Source organism: Thermobia domestica, chromosome 15 (genome assembly GCF_964235325.1).
Source record: "Thermobia domestica chromosome 15, izTheDome1.hap1.1, whole genome shotgun sequence".
Lineage (NCBI taxonomy): Eukaryota > Metazoa > Arthropoda > Insecta > Zygentoma > Lepismatidae > Thermobia > Thermobia domestica.
This window is the reverse complement of record NC_137468.1, coordinates 164,062,986-164,083,734: the sequence shown is the minus strand read 5'-3', so window position 1 is coordinate 164,083,734 and position 20,749 is coordinate 164,062,986. Positions and strand designations below refer to the sequence as shown.

The 20,749-nt window shown below is 32.6% G+C and overlaps 1 protein-coding gene across 1 annotated transcript in view; it reads left to right on the top strand.

The window, feature by feature from the left end:
* The window catches only part of LOC145671702 (protein disulfide-isomerase A4-like), a 36,814-nt gene that overhangs the window by 11,310 nt on the left and 4,755 nt on the right, over nt 1-20,749 (top strand). The window contains exons 4-8 of the mRNA XM_081740901.1: nt 2,626-2,759; nt 5,455-5,611; nt 11,373-11,612; nt 16,260-16,398; nt 18,888-19,107. Coding sequence (XP_081597027.1) covers nt 2,626-2,759; nt 5,455-5,611; nt 11,373-11,612; nt 16,260-16,398; nt 18,888-19,107 — 890 coding nt within the window. The remainder of the gene's footprint in view (nt 1-2,625; nt 2,760-5,454; nt 5,612-11,372; nt 11,613-16,259; nt 16,399-18,887; nt 19,108-20,749) is intronic.

Genomic DNA, 20,749 nt, shown 5'->3' with positions numbered 1-20,749 from the left:
AGCCTTCTTGATATCATCAGAATTTTATTCTTATGTAATTGTGTAATACACATTCACTTATTGTCTTATCCGTCATTCGAAAGTAATTTATTATATAAACCAGGCAAAAAATAAATAAACACAAATTATTTAGTTATATACGTATACATAATTACGAAATAATCTATATATTAAAATGCTAGGTTTATATGTTTGTCTCCAAAGAGAAGTCTATATGTTTGTCTCCAATCCTTTCGACAATGAGATCTCGAAAACGACAAATGCTAGAAACGTGCCGTTTTCACAGATCGATTCCAAATTTTGTGTAGATTGTACAGTTCTAATTAAACATTTGAAAAACATGGCGTTACATATTTTCGGGGTACACTAAAAGTGTTGAAATTTTAAAAAAGTAAAGCATATCCTACGAATTATACATTCCAACACTACAAAACCGCATACACGAGTAGTATATCTCTCAGGCGTTTGTTTCATGGTCAGATGAGAATGAAACATGAAAGGTAACCATTTCTCCAATCTAAGATGAATCTTTTGTCCAATGAACACCATACATCACTGACATTATAATTAATTGTGTGTGTAATGTATTTGCTTATTACATACTTGCATGCAAGAAGAAAGAAAACACTGATGATACATGAATTAGAAACTTCAGCTGGAAGTAGTCTCAAATCTTGCTAATGGTGCGAGATATTGAAAAAAATAATCGAAAAAATCCCCCTTTATGGTACCACTTGCTGAATTTTATCAAGATGTCTTTCACTTGTGTCTGTTAAGGGACATGTAGAGATGTTGTGAGGAATGACAAGGAGATTTATGTTCATGTGTGAATGATGCGCTGCGTAGAGAGCGCAGGTTCAGCTAGTAATAATAATATAGATTTATAAGTTTAAATATAAACATTACCTTTTCTGTCCAAGTGATAAGCATGTTATTAGAAAATCACTTTCACAATATACTTAATAGATATAAAAATGTTAAGAAATTTTAAATAAACAATCTTATGATTTTCAATTTAGCAGTAATGGTCTTTACATTAAAATGAAATTACTTATGCAATTTGTTAACACTTTTGCCACAACGACTGTAAATAAAATTCTGCAATTTATAAGTACTGAGAGCTTGATTTTAGTTCGTTTGGCAATTTGTGCATCCTGTTAAAGGTTCAGGTGGCATTACTGATCCAGACAATTGAATTTTACTTTTTTAAAGGTTATTATCTAAAAGAAGAAGACGTAGTCGGGTAGTTACATAGAGTAACTATTATCTACAATGATTCTTTTTATTTTTAATTTCTTTTTTCTTCCAGTCCCTAAGCTTAAGATGATTACAGTAATAGTAATCCCTCATTATAAAATTGTGTATTGTACATATATATATCGTAACTTAGTCAGCTTCTGCCCCAAGGAAAATTGTCTAATTTACACGAGTGGCCACCTTGCAGAGTAATCTGGTTTCCACAGAAGTATGACGAAATTGAGCAGATGGCCAAGTTACAGAAAGGACAACTCTACAGATTTATATGTACTTGTGTTTTAACAACTTGTTTCCTTATAAACTTTATTTTACCGTTTATATGTAAAGTGTATGCGATAGTGTTACCGTGTAGCCTAATGATTCAATGTATATGTTTTTGGTAAGTGCATTTTGGGCTGTCAGTGGGATCATAAAATTTTCAGTATTGACATAACATTGTAAGTTGATAGGGGACCTTGGATTAAGAGGTAGCAAACTGATATGACGCTAGAGTCTTATTCTAACTATGGATCCACAACATATCTGGTTAACTGTAACGGCTTAGGATTTAATACATGTATAAAGCACAAAAACAAGGAAAAAAATCATCGTAAGCAAACTCTACCTTGATACTGTTGTAAAAAGTCCGTTCCACTTTCTTTCACAAAATTTCTAATTTTCCCTTTTTGTAAAAGCTATATCTTAAGCATAGATGACGCATAAGATAACACCAAAAGATAAACAAGAATGAGAAAAAATATTATTAGAACTTAGTGGTACAAAAAATTAAGGGAGCTTAGGTGGCAAATCATTTAGCCAGAATGGAAGAAAGTAGAAGTACTTTCAAAATTTTAAGTGGAAATCCAGTCGGAAAAAGATCATTAGGAAGACCTAGCGTCAGATGGAGAGACAATATTAAGGTGATCTAGCAGAAATAAGAATACAAAGTAGAAATTAGATTTAGTTGACTAAGGATAGAAGTCAGTGGAGACCTTTTATGAATGTGGCATTGAACCATCAGGGTTCCATAGATCATAATTAGTTAGTAATGTACCATTTATATAGGGTGGCCCAAAAGTAGGTATACACCCCTGCAATGATAACGTATAAGTATAACATAACTTGATCAAGTATAACATTCTAGTTTATGGTTTTATTTGCTTCGGTACTTCCGAGCTTAAGATATAAGTAAATACACATTAAGAACAAATAATAAAGAAACTAAGTCTAGCTGATGGATAACAATAAGAAATTATATAAAATGCAATGAGCAGATCAGTACGGTAATGTATACCAACTTTTGGACCACCCTGTATGTATGTATGTATGTATGTATGTATAATGTATTCATCAAAAGTAATTATTTAATTCTAATTTATCTATTAACAGAAACATTCAGCTTCTTGCACACCTTTCAAAAGGAAGTGATCGAACATTACAAAGCTGTTTCAAACGAAATTATAGTTTTCCAGCCTGAAATTTTTCATTCCATTTACGAAGAAAACAGTCATAGGTTTTTAAAGGTAAGAAATTATTTTTTAACAAGTTTAAAAACTAACACACGACTGTAATACAGTGCAAAATTAGGGTAAGGTAAGGTAAATTAAAGAGTCGAACTCTTACTGCGAAAATATTATGATTTTCAGCATTTACTTAGCTTCGATTTGTCTCTAGTCTAAGACATCAAATAGTTTCTGACAACGCAAATGTCAGACAGATCGTAACATTAAAAACGGAAGGATAAAATCGGGAGTATTCACATCGAAACTAAAGTTCATTTTCTATAGCGCTTTTCGATCTCAAGATGAAGTCGAAGTCTGTGTTTTTAAGGCTTCGTAAGGAAAAGTGTGGTTGTATTGTCTGTCCAACACAGTTCTTATACTTTTCGTTCTGTTTATCTCAAGAACGATAACAATTACCGACAAATGGTTGAAGGTTCAAATGAAGCATTGTCGAACTTAATTGGCCGTCTTCAGTGAAAAAATAAAAGTGTCATTACACTACTCTCGCAGTAATTTCTGACGAAAGAGTGCCATTTTTAAAATTTATTTTGTCATCTTGGCTGTCATTTTCGGTGTTTTATTTTGCCACAACTGCCGTTTTAAGTAGTCCACAGTGTAAATAAGTTATAGACAATCCTTACTGTTTTCCTTATGGACAGTGCGCTTTCTGACAACCTGTCTCACCAACTCACCGAAAACACATTATCATATCAACATTATACCAAATAGCAGATTGAAATTATTAGAAACTTATGTAAATAAATAGTATATTAGAGCTTAAACTCTGCAACATTTCGAAAAGTTTGTGTATATATCGCAATAAAAAGAAAGCTTTGGAAGACCATAAAAGTAATGGAATCTACAGGTCTGGAAAGTTTATATTTTATACAAGTGGAATTTAGTTTTGGGTCTTGAAAAATGTGGGGAAAGTCCCGGCATTTAATCACAATTCTTGACTTTTTATGTTACTTGTTTCCATAAATTATTATTTTAATTTTGTATTGACTTCTAGAAAAAATATTAACGAACTGTCAAATTTAAAATCATTGTATTATATATTTAAAGTAATTAAATGTTACTGTATATGTTAATTTTATAGCATAAGCTATTTTGTGACTACTGATACTAAGGGACCCACATTTGTTCCCAGTTTTACAATAACTTAAAAGAAACAATGTTTGTTTGATGCAATAAATAAGACACGTATATACAAATAAATAAAAAAGTCATTAATATACAATATACGAGAATTAGGCCTAGGAAAATTACACACAGATATGAAAAATGGAAAAAAGAAAGAATTTGCATTTGAATATAAATACGCAGTACAGAGCTTAAAGATGGAAAAGACACAAGAAATGAATAGACGGATAGATAGATAAACTAATAATCCCATGGATTATATACGAATGTATGTCTTGTAATCAATAACACTTATAAAATGATGGCCATTTTGAAAAAAAAAAGTTTTTTTGGATGTTCGGAAACAAATTTTGAAGTTTGTTGGAAATATTAGTATATTTTGTTCTTGGAATTTGAAAATTTTCACTTTGTGATTTCTCATTTTGGAGGAAAACATTCTTCAATATAGAACTTATGAAGAAAGAAAGAAAGAAAAACAGAAACTACCTGTTATAAAATCGTGTAACCCTAAATGTAATTTTAGTAATGGTATTTTCGCTCTTCGAGATTTATGGTTATTAGTAAAAGCGTCACATTAATATTTGTACGAATTCATACCAGAAAAGTCAAGTACAAAGTTCGATTATTACATATATGAAAATAAAAGGAGAAAAATTTTATTGTTGATTCTATACAAGTACATATTTACCTGTGCAAATACATAAATACCAAATGTCTTGGCTACTTTTCTACATAATCATAGTGAAGCTTCAAGCATTTCTGATAGTGTGGCGCAAGCTATCGTAGATACTCTGTGTAGAATTCTACCGGCTGAGACTCTAGCCAGTCAAGAACAAATGTCATTGAAATGTTGCAAAGCAAGCCATCTTTTTAGGTGAAGGAAAATGAGGTAAGGTCTAAATTGTATGGGGAGTGATTAAAAAGTTCACATTGATAGTTTTGAATTGTCTTAATAGTACGTGAAACTGTGTGGGTGTACAGAATAATTCCAGATCGTAATATTCTTCTTTGCCAATTTTAGACCTTCCCTTCACATGTTAGTGTTGCTCCTAAAATGATGCATAATTTTAGATGTATGTCAATTGCATTCTATCCTCTTCGGGTTGACAAATCGCATCACGGACCTCTCCTTAAATTATGCGGAATTTTCTGTGACGACAGACATTTCAATTCACTGCTACTCTACGCTAAGATTTATACTTCTATTGTAGGCAGAGGATACTAGAACATGCTTTAGCGCACGCGCGGCTTCACCAATATTGTCAGTTTTATTTTATAAAAATTAGCCCCTTTTTTGACAAGCGTCTGTTGAAAGTACTATTTACAAAATAAGAAAAAAGTAAACATAGCGTTTTGGATAGCGTACTTTAAGTGTAAGTAGTAATAGATTTAAAAACTCTGCTGAGAAAAAAAGGCTGGAATAATGGTTTGAATTCTACGTCGAAAATCCGTAGTGAAAGTTCATCTTCATGACCTTGGTATTGCGTAAGGACGTAAAATAAGTTTACTACAAGACAATAGTACTTTATCTTGAATAAATATAGTAAATTATTTATCTTTTATTTTACTTTAGGAATCGGCCAATGCTGATGACATTTTGAAATTTATAAAAGCACATTGTACCCCGTTGGTAGGTCACAGAACGAAACTTAACCAAGATGTATTATACACTAAAAGGCCACTTCTTGTTATTTACTATGACGTAAACTTCAGTCATCAATTTTTACCAGGTAAGTATACACTTAGAATAGACATTTCCAATAAAAATAATTAATCGAAACTACCACTGTTCCTTAATGCAAGAAGCATAATCATTTTCATATAACAAAACTAACGTATAATGCCTAAAACATTTTTATTATATCATTTTCCAGTCTTATCGATGTATATTTGCTCAGCTTGAAGAAAGCTTTTCCATGGATTTTCCTATCATCTACTCTGTGCAATTTTAGTTGATCGAACATGAATTAGTTGATCGAACCATCTCAGGACTATCTTAGTTTATAATACCCCTTAGTGCTGCTTTTGAAGACTAAATTGTATTTTATTAACCTTCTTAAATCATTGCATCACCATATGCAACACAGAGGTGTTATCATTTGCCTGATAATTCTTTTTCTTTTCTCACTTATATGGAGTCGATATTTTTTATGAGTGTTCTCCAAGAAGCTCTGTCCCGGAATTCTTCCCTGTTAGACCTTTCTCTCTGAAGTAATTATTAACCATGTCCATCCTTCCCTTGTTAGTCTCCCTCTATCTGTTATATATGTCTCCTAACCACTGTTGTGTATATCATCTCCTTATTCTTTACTGTAATTCTGCGGTTCACAAAGAATGCCAAAAATATCAATTTCGCCATTCCTCGTACATTCTATGTGTTATTTCCACGTCCAAATCTCGATCCTTGCCAACCCATGAGCCTTTAATTACATGTACTTAATTATATTGTAAATATGCGTTATGCAACGCTTTCATATACATATGAATACAAAATTTCTTTCACTATCTCTCTCTCCGTCTGTCCGCTAAGTTGTCGAGTGCAGAAAGAACAAGAGCCATAATTTTGATATTTTACAAGAGGAGCAAAAACACGTCTAAATTCAACAATTTTTGGAATGAAAGCATCAAACCTTAATATTTTCATTGTTATACTCTCTACAAACGCGCCATAAAACAGTTTATTTTAAAAACCTAAGTTACATAAATTTGAATTAGAACATTATGGACTATTTCGGGGATATAGTAATTCACGATCTTCATGTACTGAATGGTTCAGTTATTATTGGGACACAAATTGTGGGTCATATCTCTAAATAGTGAATCGGTACAATCACCAACAGTGTTCAAATTGGGTTGCTATAAGCCAGTATGGCACGCTGGTAGTAAATTAAGATGTCAAAAATCATACGATCTGTAAAATTTAAAATATACTCTATTCTATTGAAGTAATGGCCAAGTATGCAATAGCTGATTTGTCGTTCCACTCTCTATTTTATCTTTGTTGCTTGGGTGAATTGTATAGAAGTCTGTATACTTCACTGCAATCAGGACGTGGTCAAAGGAGGGAGTCGAGAGTCTGGAATTCCCCTTTGAAACCACAAAATGAAAAACAAATTAAGGATGAAACAAAAAGAAAGGAAAAAATAAGAATCAGTTTTAAAAAGCTACAGCAAGCGTTTGATTACGCTTTCTTATTAGGAGCTTTGTGTGGAGGAAATGGTGGTGGTGGTGGGGGGGGGGGCGTCAAGTTAAAATGGATATTTGTTAGAGACCGAATGAGGAAGTTATTGACGTGTTTCACTGTTTGTTACAAATGGCAAGCTAAATAAGCAGTAGCTAATGATACGCAAACTTGAGCATAGCGTTGTCGACATCTGCCCTTATTGTTTCCTCTCCATTCCAGCCTTACGAGGAACGCATTAGCCTAATTACTTGCAATACATAGTGGGATATCCTGGAAAAGTCAGGGAATTTGAAATTTCTAGAAAAGCTGCGGTATTCTCAGAATTTCTGCTACTAGTCAGGGAAATTTCAAGCTTTCGAAGACATAGTGCCATTCTGTACTAGTGTGGACATTTTTTTATCATAACTTTTCGTCATCACTTCTCTACAGTATCAAATATTATTTCAGAAACAGTTTCCTACTACTACTTTAACTTGTCATTTGAAACAGACAGTAGTTGACGGGATAATAAACAAAGTTATGAAGAAAGAAAGTTCTGTTAACATTTGATTCGACAGAGAAAGGAATGCAGGTATGGTACAATTTTTTTACAATACATTATTGGATATGTACTTTTTATAATAGAGGGTATGTACTTCTTGTAATAGTTGAGGCCATAATGAAAGGAAAATTGTTATATCGGAATGAACAGAGGAAGGAACGTAGATACTGTAAGATCTTTTTCAATACTTTTTTTATATTCTTTTACTCGAGATTTCTTCATAGTTTGTTATTAAAATGCTTACTAACATATCCTTATCTTATTGTCCTAACAAACCAATATATGTTGCTAGTAAAATAGTTTAGATTGATCGAGCTCCTGGAGTAATAACCACAGTATTTCATATCACCTCCCCCTCTTCATTACGAAATCTTGGCTAAACGAACCAATATTTGTTGACAGTAAAATAGTTTAGAATTATCGAGCCCCTGGCGTAATAACCACGGTATTTCATGTCCCGGACCCCCACACCCATTACGAAATCCTGGCTGCGTGCCTGCTCCCATTGTGCCGCTCCACTGGTTTCCGATCGCATTCCAGTTTTTATCCTTTTCTTTCAAGTGCTATGAATAAAACAATAAATAAATTAATAAATGTAAATTCGGATAATATTAATTTCGCTAATTGCAAGGCCTATATGTTATTAAAATTTAATTGTTCGTTGATATAAGAGAGGAAATGAAAAATGTCATGTATTGCTTAACAATTTCTCTCAAATTATGTCTAATTCAGTGCTATACATACGACCATAACAGTAGTAATTTATTTCCAATTGCACAAATAATCACTAACACATCTTAACAAACTTAATAACAAACTTGTATATTTATGTTGTGAATAATTTCGAGAAGAACTAAACAATTAGTTATATATTTTTTAACTTAAAGACAAGATTAAAATATTCTGCGCTTTAAGATTCTTTTCTTAATTTTGCATTTTTTTTTTTTTTTGTTTATTATTATTATTGTCAAGATCAACCTTGGTTTGAAAGTGCCAAAGCACAGGGTAAAAAATTGTATTATTTCAATTCTTTTATAATAAAAATATGAAAGTTTACGAAAGTTGATAGGTTCTTTAAAGAGAAAAATTTAGACATTGCAAAACCACGCTCAGGAATTGTAACTATCATTCTACTTAGATGTTTCTGTAATTCCTGTATCTTTAGAGTGCCAAGCTTTCGACTCTCCACTGGAGTCTTGGTTACGGAGGTTAAAAATAGGGAGAAAAATAATAGAAACATCAAGGAATAAGAAGAAATGGAGTTACCAAGGGGAAGTTCAATGCTGTACCGAAAAAAACTACACCAACACAGTACTTCCCCTTGGTAAGTCCGTTTCATTTTTATTCCTTGATGTTTCTATTCTTTTTCTTCCTGCTTTCAACCTTCGTGATCAAGACTCCAGGAGAGAGTCGAAAGCTTGGAACTCTAAAGATACAGGAATTCCAGAAACCTGTAAATAGAATGAGAGAGAAATTTAGATTAACTGAACCAAGCAAGATAAGATTTCATGATATTTGACTGATTCCTTTAAGTGATAGCTTCTGCAACATTTTGTTAAACGTAATTTTAAGACAGGTGTTCTTATTTAAATCTTTATTTTCGAACGTATTAAACTTACAAATCTGTAATATTTCAACAGTGTGTTAAGAGGATGACTATGAATAATTGACTTTTATTTATGTTTTACATTCGATTTCCTCTTATATGTTTTGTATCTTAAGTTATTGTTATGTTAGTCTGATATCACACGAAGTGCTGTACTTTTGCTCACAGGCTGTTTGGGCTGAAATATCGTTAGTCCTCTCGAAAAAGTGCACTTTGTTCAAAAAGGTGTATGAGATATAGATTACATAATTATTTGATTTAAAATTCTTATAACATATTTCTTATGCTGGGTGATATGGTTGATACACGCCAGTAAAAGGACATGTCTTTTACATACATAATCTTTTGTGAATAATGTCTACACAATTAGACCCATTTATGTAGAGTTTTCTGTAACATATATAGAGCCATATTATCTCAATGCTACAAGTATGAGGGGAAGATACGAACTTATGCTAGCAAACATATAATCCTGTAGGAACGTAACTTGTTGTACAAGAGTTCTGTACGGTCGCGAGCAGGGTGGGTACCCGAACATCTAATTTCTTTTGAAAATAATTCCAGAATGGAGACATTTATTTTTAAGTTCATATCTATAAATTAAGAGGGCTGGTCTTCAAGCTTTATACTCAAATCATTTATAACAGTGTAGACAGCGACACAAAATGTTTCAATGAACCATCATGAACTTTATCAGTGTAAATGGAAAATAATAATAATAATAATAATAATAATAATAATAATAATAATAATAATAATAATAATAATAATAATAATAATAATAATAATAATAATAATAATAATAATCTTTGCTGTTGAACATTTCACATTAGAAGTTACCTTCAACTCAGAGATGTTAAGAAATTTTTTACAGAGAAATGGATAAATCATTGAGCATTATGTATCAGTGAAATGATTGCTTTCTGAATTCCGTAAACTAAGGAAAAAATTACCATGTGATCAAACATGCTGCACTTGTACGTACAAAGAGTAATCACCTATAACGAAACTCAGTTACATAAACTACTAAAGACTTCTAATATATCACTAATAGTTTACGTAACTTTTGTTTCCTTTCTAAGTGATTACTCGTTGTACAATTGCAAGTTAGATCACATGACAACTTTTACTTTCCATATTAAAGAACCCAAGAATTCATATATTCAATGTGTAAAAAGTTTCTCACCATCTATGAGTTGAAGGTGACTTCATAATGTGAAGTGTTCAGCAGCAGCTTAGGTGTTTTTATTTTCAATCTATATTGATGAAGACGACTTGGTTCGTTGAAACAGTTTGTTTGCTTTTTCATGAAATTATTGGGAGCATAAGAATGAGTTTTTAACTATTTAAATATGGATATAATATTTTCCATACGATATATTTAATTAACTTAATCACTCCGGGGATTTGGGGAAAGTGATTAAATAGATACTACCCATTTTTACTAATAACTGTACCACTACATATGTAGATAAAACCATATACTGTAATTATATTATTTCACACTAATGTTAAACAAAGCGACACTAACAAGGACCCCCTTGAGTGCGAGGTCGCAAGTGCAATCTTATGTAAAGCTAATTTGAAAGTATAGTGTGAACAATGATGACAGGAAAAATATTAACTGCTAATGACTCACCATGTGCATCAGAAGGGCGACAGAAAATACGTATCCGGGAGGTGCAGAGATCAACCTTCTATGGGATATATGTGTTGCACTTCACAAAATGGACATCGTCGACATTCACGAATTGTTCAAAACAAACCATTAACTTGCACCACGAATAGCGAATGAAAAATGACGCGCCACAGTGATCACAAATGTTCTCATCATCAAGATAGAAGGCAAACTTTTTGGGAGTTACAAACCGTTTAGGACGTTCAACTAGGTATCTACTTTTAAAGAATGCATACAGAATCATATTGATATAAAGGGGAGATGAGAACTGATGGAATGTGATGGCACCCATTATATGGCGATCTCGCACTCAAGGGGTTCCTTCTAAGGGAATGCTCTTTTGAATATTTAATTCTGTGCAATGCCTGACAAACTTTGAAGAATTATGTTCAGCTTCATTGAAATTGTATTTTATTCTTTGTATTACAAATACTAAACTTGCCGCTTTTATAATTAATAATTTACAATTCCTACTTTTTCAGAGACGCAATATATTAGGCAGAAAATATTACCTTTAGCCAAGGAGTTTCGCAATGTACTAACATTTGCTGTTTCTAATGACGAAGAATATCAGGATGAGCTGATGAAATTGGGACTTGCTGACACAGGAGTTGATGTAGTTGCTGGATTATTTACTGATCTGCATCGCTACCAATATGAACCTTCTGATGACGAAATCGACATAAACGAACTGAGGAAGTTTATAGAGTACGTCTTCAAAGGTCAGTGTTAAGATATAAATATCAATATCTAAGCCTATGTTTTCTTGGCTGGATTTCTGGTCCTGGAGAAAAGTTTTAGTCCATTTACCTAAATTATCTAACAAGTGCAGTAAGTTTGCCATGAAAGTAAGTCAAAATAATTCGTGCATTGAATACAGCTAATTAATTATATACCATAAAGTAAAAGCAAAACTCAACTCGATTATATTTTTGAGAAAATTGATCTCAAACATTTTCCGCAAATCTCGAATCGTCAAATTGTAGAGAAATGCTCCACACTGCATAATGAAGCACTTCTAGTTGTTGCATATCACAACAATTTTCGTTGTTATCCTTATGACGATTAATGAAATAAATTAACTTAAAATGCAGGTAAACTGTTTGGAAACAAATAGTTGATTTATTATCAAATTCTCGAATTATCTTGTTCAACCTAACATTCGCAGTGATGAAAACCGTGTTTTAATCTAGTTAATAGCATACAGGAGGAACAAAATGTTTTTGCACCAAGAACATTGGATGAGTGTAATGGTATTGCAATTAAAACAATTTTCATAGGAAGAATTAAATCTGAAATTCACAGGTGATTTAGATGGAATATAGCCATATTTCCTATAATCAGCTTTAACGAATCCATACTACCAGAGTCCAATGTATCATGAGGAGCAAACTCTTACAATAAAATAGACATCAGTTGCAGTCTAGAGATGCAGCACCATCTAGTATCTGGTACACATTATTCGAAATATACGCCATCTAGTTACTGAACATTTTCTCCGAAATATCAGATTCATCTTTTTCGTGTCCTTTTAACTTTTAATTCTTATATAGCATCTGCTAGTAATAAATCAACAATTTGTGTCCAAACAGTCTACATAAATTCCAAGTTCATTTATTTCATTAACCGCAGACAGATAGCGTTGTAATTTTCTGTGATTCTCAACAGCTACAAGTACTTTATTGTGCAGTATTGGAAATTTTTATACAAAGTCCAATTCTCGAGATTTGTAAAAAATGTTTCAGAGCGATTCTCGTAGAAACCCAATTGAGATTAGCTTGTATTTTGCAATATGTTATGCAGCTCAATCATCTCTATCCATTGCATAGGAATTAATTCGATTCACTTTCGTGGCAAACTCACCTACTGCCCTTGTAAGCGGAATCATTAGCTGAGATATCAAAGATGGATGGTTTGTGCTTTGTTGTATTTCTGAAGTGCACATGGAAAACTATAAATTAGGAAACTGTAGTGAATAAAGTCAGAATTAGGAATTTAGATAACTATATACACAGTATCTACAGTAGATATACAGTAGATTTGCAAACTACACAGGGATCCAATATTGAAACAGAAAGTAATAATCTAACATCTACAGTTTCAATAGAAATAAGTGGACGGAGATGGAGTCTATTTTAGGACATTGAATGCAAATAAAAAAAAAGAACATTTTTTTCGAATCTAGGCGATTTTGCTGCATTGGGATCCAATTTTTTGCTATTGCTGTTATTACATGTTTGTGTGTAAAAGAGTCAACATACTGTATCTATAACTATACATAAAATATTGAAGCTGAAAATAATAATTACTGTAGATATGGTTTTAATAGAGATAAGGATGAAAATGATATAACAATAGTCTTCAGAGAAAACCCTGATTTTGAATGCGTTCATGTTATTGATTCCTTAATACTTTTGATAATAAATCATGATTTATTTTGATAAATTTCGCAACCCATATTCTTCCCCCTAAAATCAATGTACAGGTAGTTGAAGCCTAGAGCTCTCTTCTTCTCTTTAGAAGCGAATTGTACTAGAAACATATTAAGCGAAATTATTAATTACAGATATGTCGTTTTTGTAATGGATGCTCGACAATACCTTTAGTAGATTTGTTGTCAGGTAATTTTATTGGATATGCGTATTGATATAATTCTAACACTCAATGTTTAATTTAGAATTGTGTACAGTAATCTGCACTACATCGCAAGAACCTTTAAACAGACATCCTTCCATATTCTGATAGTAAAAACTGATTTCTACAGAATGGTACCATTGAATGATGTGAACATGATATGTAGAAGCACTCAGTATGCACAGATGATGTCAATGTATTAAATATTATAGTACTCCATCTATTATGTTTAATAGATTTTAAACCTACGGTAGATTTAATCTATGTACATAACCTAGATTTTAATATTGCTGAAAATTGAGCCAATCACTAGGGAATTTGTAGTTCACGCAAGTTTATCCAGGTTTCAGTAAAATTATGTATGTTTTCCAAAACCAGAGGATCTTCAACTAAAGAAACTCACCAACAGCTAGTTTTAACTTTAGAAACTAATTTTACCTTCCAATATGTTTCATTTTACTAGTTTAATGATTAGCTTCAATACTATACTAAATAACTGCACAATACGAAAGGTAATGTATTTTCCCTATAAACAACGTATTTCATCCAACTTACGTGTCTATATTTCATTTTTTACATTTTGTTTAATGGTGAATACATTTATGTTATTTATGCTTGTCCAGTCTCCAGTTTCAACATCAGTTTAACTTGCCACTGTTATTCGCAAGATTTTACCTTCGACAATTCTGTAGATGTTAATCTCGAGTACTTTAATTTAATATTCTCGAAAAAAAAACACTTATACAGGGTTTCACAATATTTTACGAACAGTTTTTTCACATTAAAGTAAGAAAAAATGTTTATATAGACCTGTGCTCAAAATTGGATAGTTTCGGAGTTATAGGATGCCGAAAACGTGAAACAAGTGAACTTTAAAAGTTCATAGCTCCACTACTATGGGACCTATCGTAGTCGGGCTAAGACATCACTGAGGAACTGGTATGTGAACTATCCGAATATCCATGTTTAAGAAGGCTCCAGTATTTGGCACACCAATTTTTAAAGAAGTAGGTGGAGAGTGATCAAGTACTCCCAAACAGCCTTTCTAAAAATGATTCTCCAAGTACTGGAGGTTCAGAAAGATGAATATGTGGATAGTTTACATACTAGTTCCTCAGTGAGATCTTGACCCGACTACGATCGATCCTATAGTAATGAAACTATGGACCTTCAAAATTCAGTTTTCCACGTTTTCGGCACCCTTTAACTACGAAATTATGCACTTCCGACCACAGATCCATTCTTATTTTGTTGTGAGGAATCTATTCTCAAAATACTGTGACAATCTTTTGTAACACCTGTATATGCTACTTAGAAGCGAATATCAAATGCCAATTTATTAATATTTAAATTAAAGCTCAATAACAACAGAAAGAAACACGAGGCAATTAAGTTTAATTTTCATCTCATATGAATTCTGTCAAAGGTATTCTTTATTTCTGAAACCATAAATAGAATTCGCAAATTATCTTAAATAAGATATGGGGAACGGTATATGTGTCCTTAAAAATATCTGGAATAATGGCATGCTTAGCTTTCTTTTAAAAAAGTGATTAATTAAGCAACATATATGTACTTACTGTTTAAATAATAGTTATTTTGAATCTTAAATATTGACTGTGAGAACACAAACTGAAAGAGGAATAAGTATTCCCGCCTGTGCTTTAATTCATAAAGATTTCAAGTAGTTAAAATGAAGCAAAGAGTCAGTGGCGGATCCAGGGGGCGATCGGGGCGATTGCCCCCCCTAGAAGAGGAAACTTTCTTATTATATATATATACATAAATAAAATCCATCTCAGAGTTTGGAGCTCTTAAAAGTAGCTCTAAGTAGCACTATTACAACCCCCCACCCCCCAGAAGTCCATCCTGGATCCGCCCCTACAAAGAGTAGTAGTTTCTTTTCTTTCTCACGAGTTTCAAAGCTTTATACAACTTTAGAGTACAAAAGTCATTATGTACATTCGATAATGTTAATGAAGGAACCAAATATGAAAATTTACTCTTTTTATAACGCGAAAGATCAAAAATTAGGCATTTGATTCTATTAGCAACAACCATTTTTCATACATTGATAAAAATACAACTTACATGTAATAAGAAGGTCCTCTTTCAACTGCACCAATAATTTCTTTTCCACCTATGTTTTTAAAGAGACTGAACGTTTTCTGTGGGGTGCTGACTGCTACTCGTGGTCCGAGCCAAGATGCCTTCCTGGCCTATTCCGGATCTTTTTATATTAAACAATTTACATTAGTCTATACGGTGAGATTCTTTTTCATGACCTCCTTAGTTAGCTGGAATTACCATGTTCCCTGTTTTCTAATGACTCCAGTGATTATTACACAGAGTACGTGACAGAGTTCAGACTTTGATCTGAATATAAATTAACTATAAACATACTTAGGTAATTTATACAAATGTCTCAAAATTCATTTTCTGGTCAATTAGATAACTTGGCAGCCAGCTATCACCAAATTTACAAAATATATTTAAAGCAATTCCCTTTACCCATTACCTTTCGAGATAATACAAACTAGCGTTGAAAGTGATTTTTTTTTTTTACTTTGTCCTCATAGTTTCATTACAGCCCCCCACTAGTGAAGATTATTTCCTGAATTACCGTCTAGTGTGTATCGTTTCTGCACTTTTCCTTAACTTTGTCCTTATAATTTCATTACATTGCTTATTTTCACAGATAACTGTGCATTTATCATAGAATTTTCTTCTTTCAGGAATGGTGAAACCATATTTGTTATCCCAACCGATACCTAAGAAGCAAGAAGGCCCAGTTCATGTAATTGTAGCTGATAGTTATGAAAAAGAAGTTCAAAATGTGGAAAAGGATTTCCTCATTTTATTTTACATGCCTGGGTAAGAACTAAATTGAATTGAAATTGAAGAGTTGAGAGCTATTGATTCACTCATTCCCATTTTCAGAAGAAAGGCAAAGTGAAGATCACAATATTTTAAATGGTAATATACCGCTATCTGTATAAAACGTACCTGAACCGGAACTTGTTACAGGCGATAGAACATGTGGAAAGACACTATTACAATTATTTATGTATCTTTTATTTAATTTATTTATTTTTGTCTCAGTTTAAGATGGCTTTATCTAATTGTTTTTCAACTCTTCAAAAAGAACAAAGCTTCATTTTGCTTGAAATAAATATTGTATAATATTGACTATCTGGTACCAATTAGAAAAAAGAACTTTAGCTTTCTTTAAAAAAATCTTAGTGCTTTGAAAATCTTATTTCTGTTTAGTATGTTCTATAACTAAATGGTAACTCATGAAGAATATATTTTAATTAATCATTCAACGTAAAGAATGAGAACAGTCTAAAATAATAAAAGATAATTTTTACGCATGATGACATTGACTCTGATCTTATTGCGAGTTTAGAACAGAAAACAATACAGAGCTTCTTCGTAGCTACATGATCAGCTGTTGGGGCCACGGTGGCTCAGTGGTAGAGCGTTAACTTCTGGTGCCTGGGGTCCTTAGTTCGATTCCAGCTCCCGCCAAGTGAACTTTGTGGTGGACAAACACCGTGTGCGTGGGTTTTCTCGAGGTTCTCCCGTTTCCTCCCACTTTCTTCATTCCACCGTTATATTCATTTCTCATCATCACCGTGACCTTTAGCCTAGCCGGCATAACCGTAGGACGTAAAACTTAAAGATTTCATTTCATGTGTTTTATGTGGAAACTAGATTCCGATCCCCGGTGGAAGCTCATGTAGTTTAGGTTGCAAGTAAGTTATAGGTTCACATCTGACGTTGTTTTAGTGCTACAGAGGGATGTTAAAGTTAACAAAAAGTACATTCGCCAAAGAAGTACATATCCTTGTTTTACTTCTATGACCAATAACTTTGGAAAAGAAAATGCTACTGTTTTTAACTTAAAGAGAGAGTGATGTACTTTAACATAGAGAAACACTATAATAGAACAATCTGGGTAAAGTTGAGGCCACCATTAAATCTCTGAAAGACGAAAGACTTTCTTCTACACCCTGTGGCTTAACAACCACAAACTTAACTGGTCTTCGCGAAAGAGTCAATGATGCCACACTTCTAAATTGAAAGTCTTTTTCTATCCTGTTTGAAGATATCCTTTCCATATAACTATATGAGGACATCAAAGCTGCAAACTGAATTTTTAGTTCAACCCAGGTAACAACTTGGATTATTTCCGTATTCGAAGCTTTTCTATAAAGTGACATTTGTAATTTTTTGATCATAAAAGATCGATACGGGTGAATGGGCTAACAATTCACATTTTGTTAAGATAGAAACAGAGAACTTTGTTTTTCAGGAGACATTTTTTTAAAGAAAGAAAGGGTGGAAGGAAGAAACATTGTACTTTTTTTTTAGAAGAGTAAATTCTCAATTTCTAGAAGGACTTACTTTTGGTGCTTTTGTTTACAATTTATAGTAGGCACCTGTTATTTTTTCCTCTGAGTTATATACCTTTCCGAATTTTGCAAGCCATGATAAAATGAACCATAAACTTATAAATTTAGCGTGAAATATTGAATCTTTTTCTTTTAACTGGAACAAATTAAATTTCACCTTTGTAAAGAATACTACGATAGTGCTTAGACGAAACTGGGTAGATAGGAACATATGTCAAATGAAAAATTGGTCCGACAACAATTGCTCAGTTACAACTTCAGGCAAGAAAGGGAAAAGGTTTGAAATGAAATGAAATCTTTAATTTTACGTCCCACGGTTATGCCGGTTAGGCTAAAGGAGACAGTGATGATGAGAAATGAATGAAATGGTGGAATTAAGAAAGTGGGAGGAAACGGGAGAACCCCGAGAGAACCCACGTGCACGATGTTTGTCCACCACAAAGTCCACACGGCGCGAGCTGGAATCGAACCAGGGACCCCAAGCACCGGAGGTGAACGCTCTACCACTGAGCCCCCGCGCCCCGGGAAAAGGGTTGTTATGCACTAGGTGGCAAATTTAGTTCCGTAAGTGATGCATCATTTAGTAATTTTAAAAAAAGTTTAATGCTCTTGCCAACTATCATAGGATAATAAATGTGGAAATTTTCGACCATTGATTCAAAAGTTACAGCGCTTAGTGGAGCCATCGATTATAGTTTTAAATAATGCTCAATACTATACTCGTATATTTAACTTGAACTAGAAAAATAAATCACTGAACGAAGCAACGTTTATTTGTCACACAGTTATTATTTTAAAATAAACGTTGCTTTCTTCACTGATTTATTTTTCTAGTTCACGTTATTTAAGACAACAAAGCAAAAATGAACCAGTTAGTAATCGTATATTTAACCCGAAGCAAAAAATTGTAATATTTTCTCTAATTTCTTTCTGCTAACATTTCAGATGCAGATCATGTGAAAATGTAATGCCAGATTACGAAAAGTTGGCGCGCAAAATAAAAGAAGAGAATCCTAACTTAGTGCTGGCAAAAATGAATGCCAAAAGCAACGATATACCTCCTCAGTTCAGTGTTAAATTTTATCCAACAATTTATTTTATTCCTGCATTTGATAAAGATAATCCTATATTGTTTAGAGAGGATCCTACTTATAAAAAATTAAAGGTAAGCGCTATTGCAATAAAATTATTTCTTTGTTTTATCGCAATAACTAAAATGTAAATTAAGGCCACATATAAGGTGAACTTTCCTTTGTCGAAAATTTGTAAGTAGTATCTAGTATTTACTTTCAGTGGTAGATTAAAGGTCACAAAGTGCACTAACTTACTTTTCAAGTGTATATGTATTCCTAAGCTACGTTTTGCTGTGTAATTTTCAATTCTCAACAATAATAAAAAGCTTACAAACGCAGAACTCCATTTTCAATCCATGTATGAAAAAAGTCCTAATGAACAGAACATATTTTTACTTACTGAATTGAATGAGGCTATGTAAATGTAAAGTTAGTTTCTGGAATATATTTACTGTCATAATTGTTTCTTAATGCTAATATTCATTCAGTAGTTTAGATTGTAAACATTTTTATTTATTAAACGGCTCAATATTGAGCAATTATTTCTACGGAATAGGGTCATAAATTGAAACCAAATCACACCATACTAGCTTTGTTGATCGTAGAAACATATTCTGTAGTGATAAATTAAAGGAGTAAAAAGTGTGCGATTGAACCAAGAATCGTACTCCGAGACTTTGGCTTACCGCATCAGTGCACGAATCACATTATCTCATTTGTAATACAAATGGTGCTCGGTGTTTCTGAAGTTTTGTTTGTTTACTTGACTTTTATTAAATTTTACGTGTGTACAGGTTATAGGTCTACTTAAGTAATTGACAGATACACAAACAAATGAAGATCGAGAACAAGTAAGAACACCTCGAATCCATGACATGTTTAACTTTGGAACCATTAGCCTAATAGCTGTTAAAGGTTGGGTACAACCACAAGCATATCCAGTCCCCTCCATGAAGAGCTTGAGGAAGTCACACATTCTTCACTCTTAAAAGCGATGTTCACACTTTTAAGATTAGACTTTCAAGTTTGATTCCCGACTTAGCCTAGTACTATGCTACTATTCGAATATCATTCAGCTACTACCTATAGAGAATGTTGTGCAAGGAAAATCAGTTGATTCTTCATATTTTCTCATATAATATTTTGTGTTAATTTCGCTTTTACACATTTTAAAAATTCTAACAATTATGACATTAATTCGTATATAGTAATGTCTTTTCTACCTTATTACGTTTTATAGCGGAATTATGAACTAAGCTTTATTTCCCATTTTAGTTTATTATCCAGTAAAATTCAAATGCTTTGTACTACAGAAGTATCTTAAATAGAAAATTATATAAAAAAAAACTTCGAAATTAAAATGATATTATCAACGGTTCAATATATAAAAGATCAATGTAAGAATGAATTCGAGGGATAAGAGATGGCGCTGTAAACGCTAACTATTGGGGTGCTTTGCTCTCATTTTTTATTCAATTTTTACTATTTACAATTCATTACTTTGGCCAATTTTATTGTTTGTTACAATTTTAATATACTGTTTTTCATATTCGATGTGTTCATGCGCCGCTAATCCTTCCTTATTACATTAACAGTGTGATAAACAATTATATTTTAAACAGGCAAATTCGGCCATTTTGGCAGGTGCGACCTCAGTACATATTCTTATTTCAAACAATTTATATAAAACAAATTTAGTGAAGCAGTCCACAGGTCTCTAAGGCCGGGACTTCC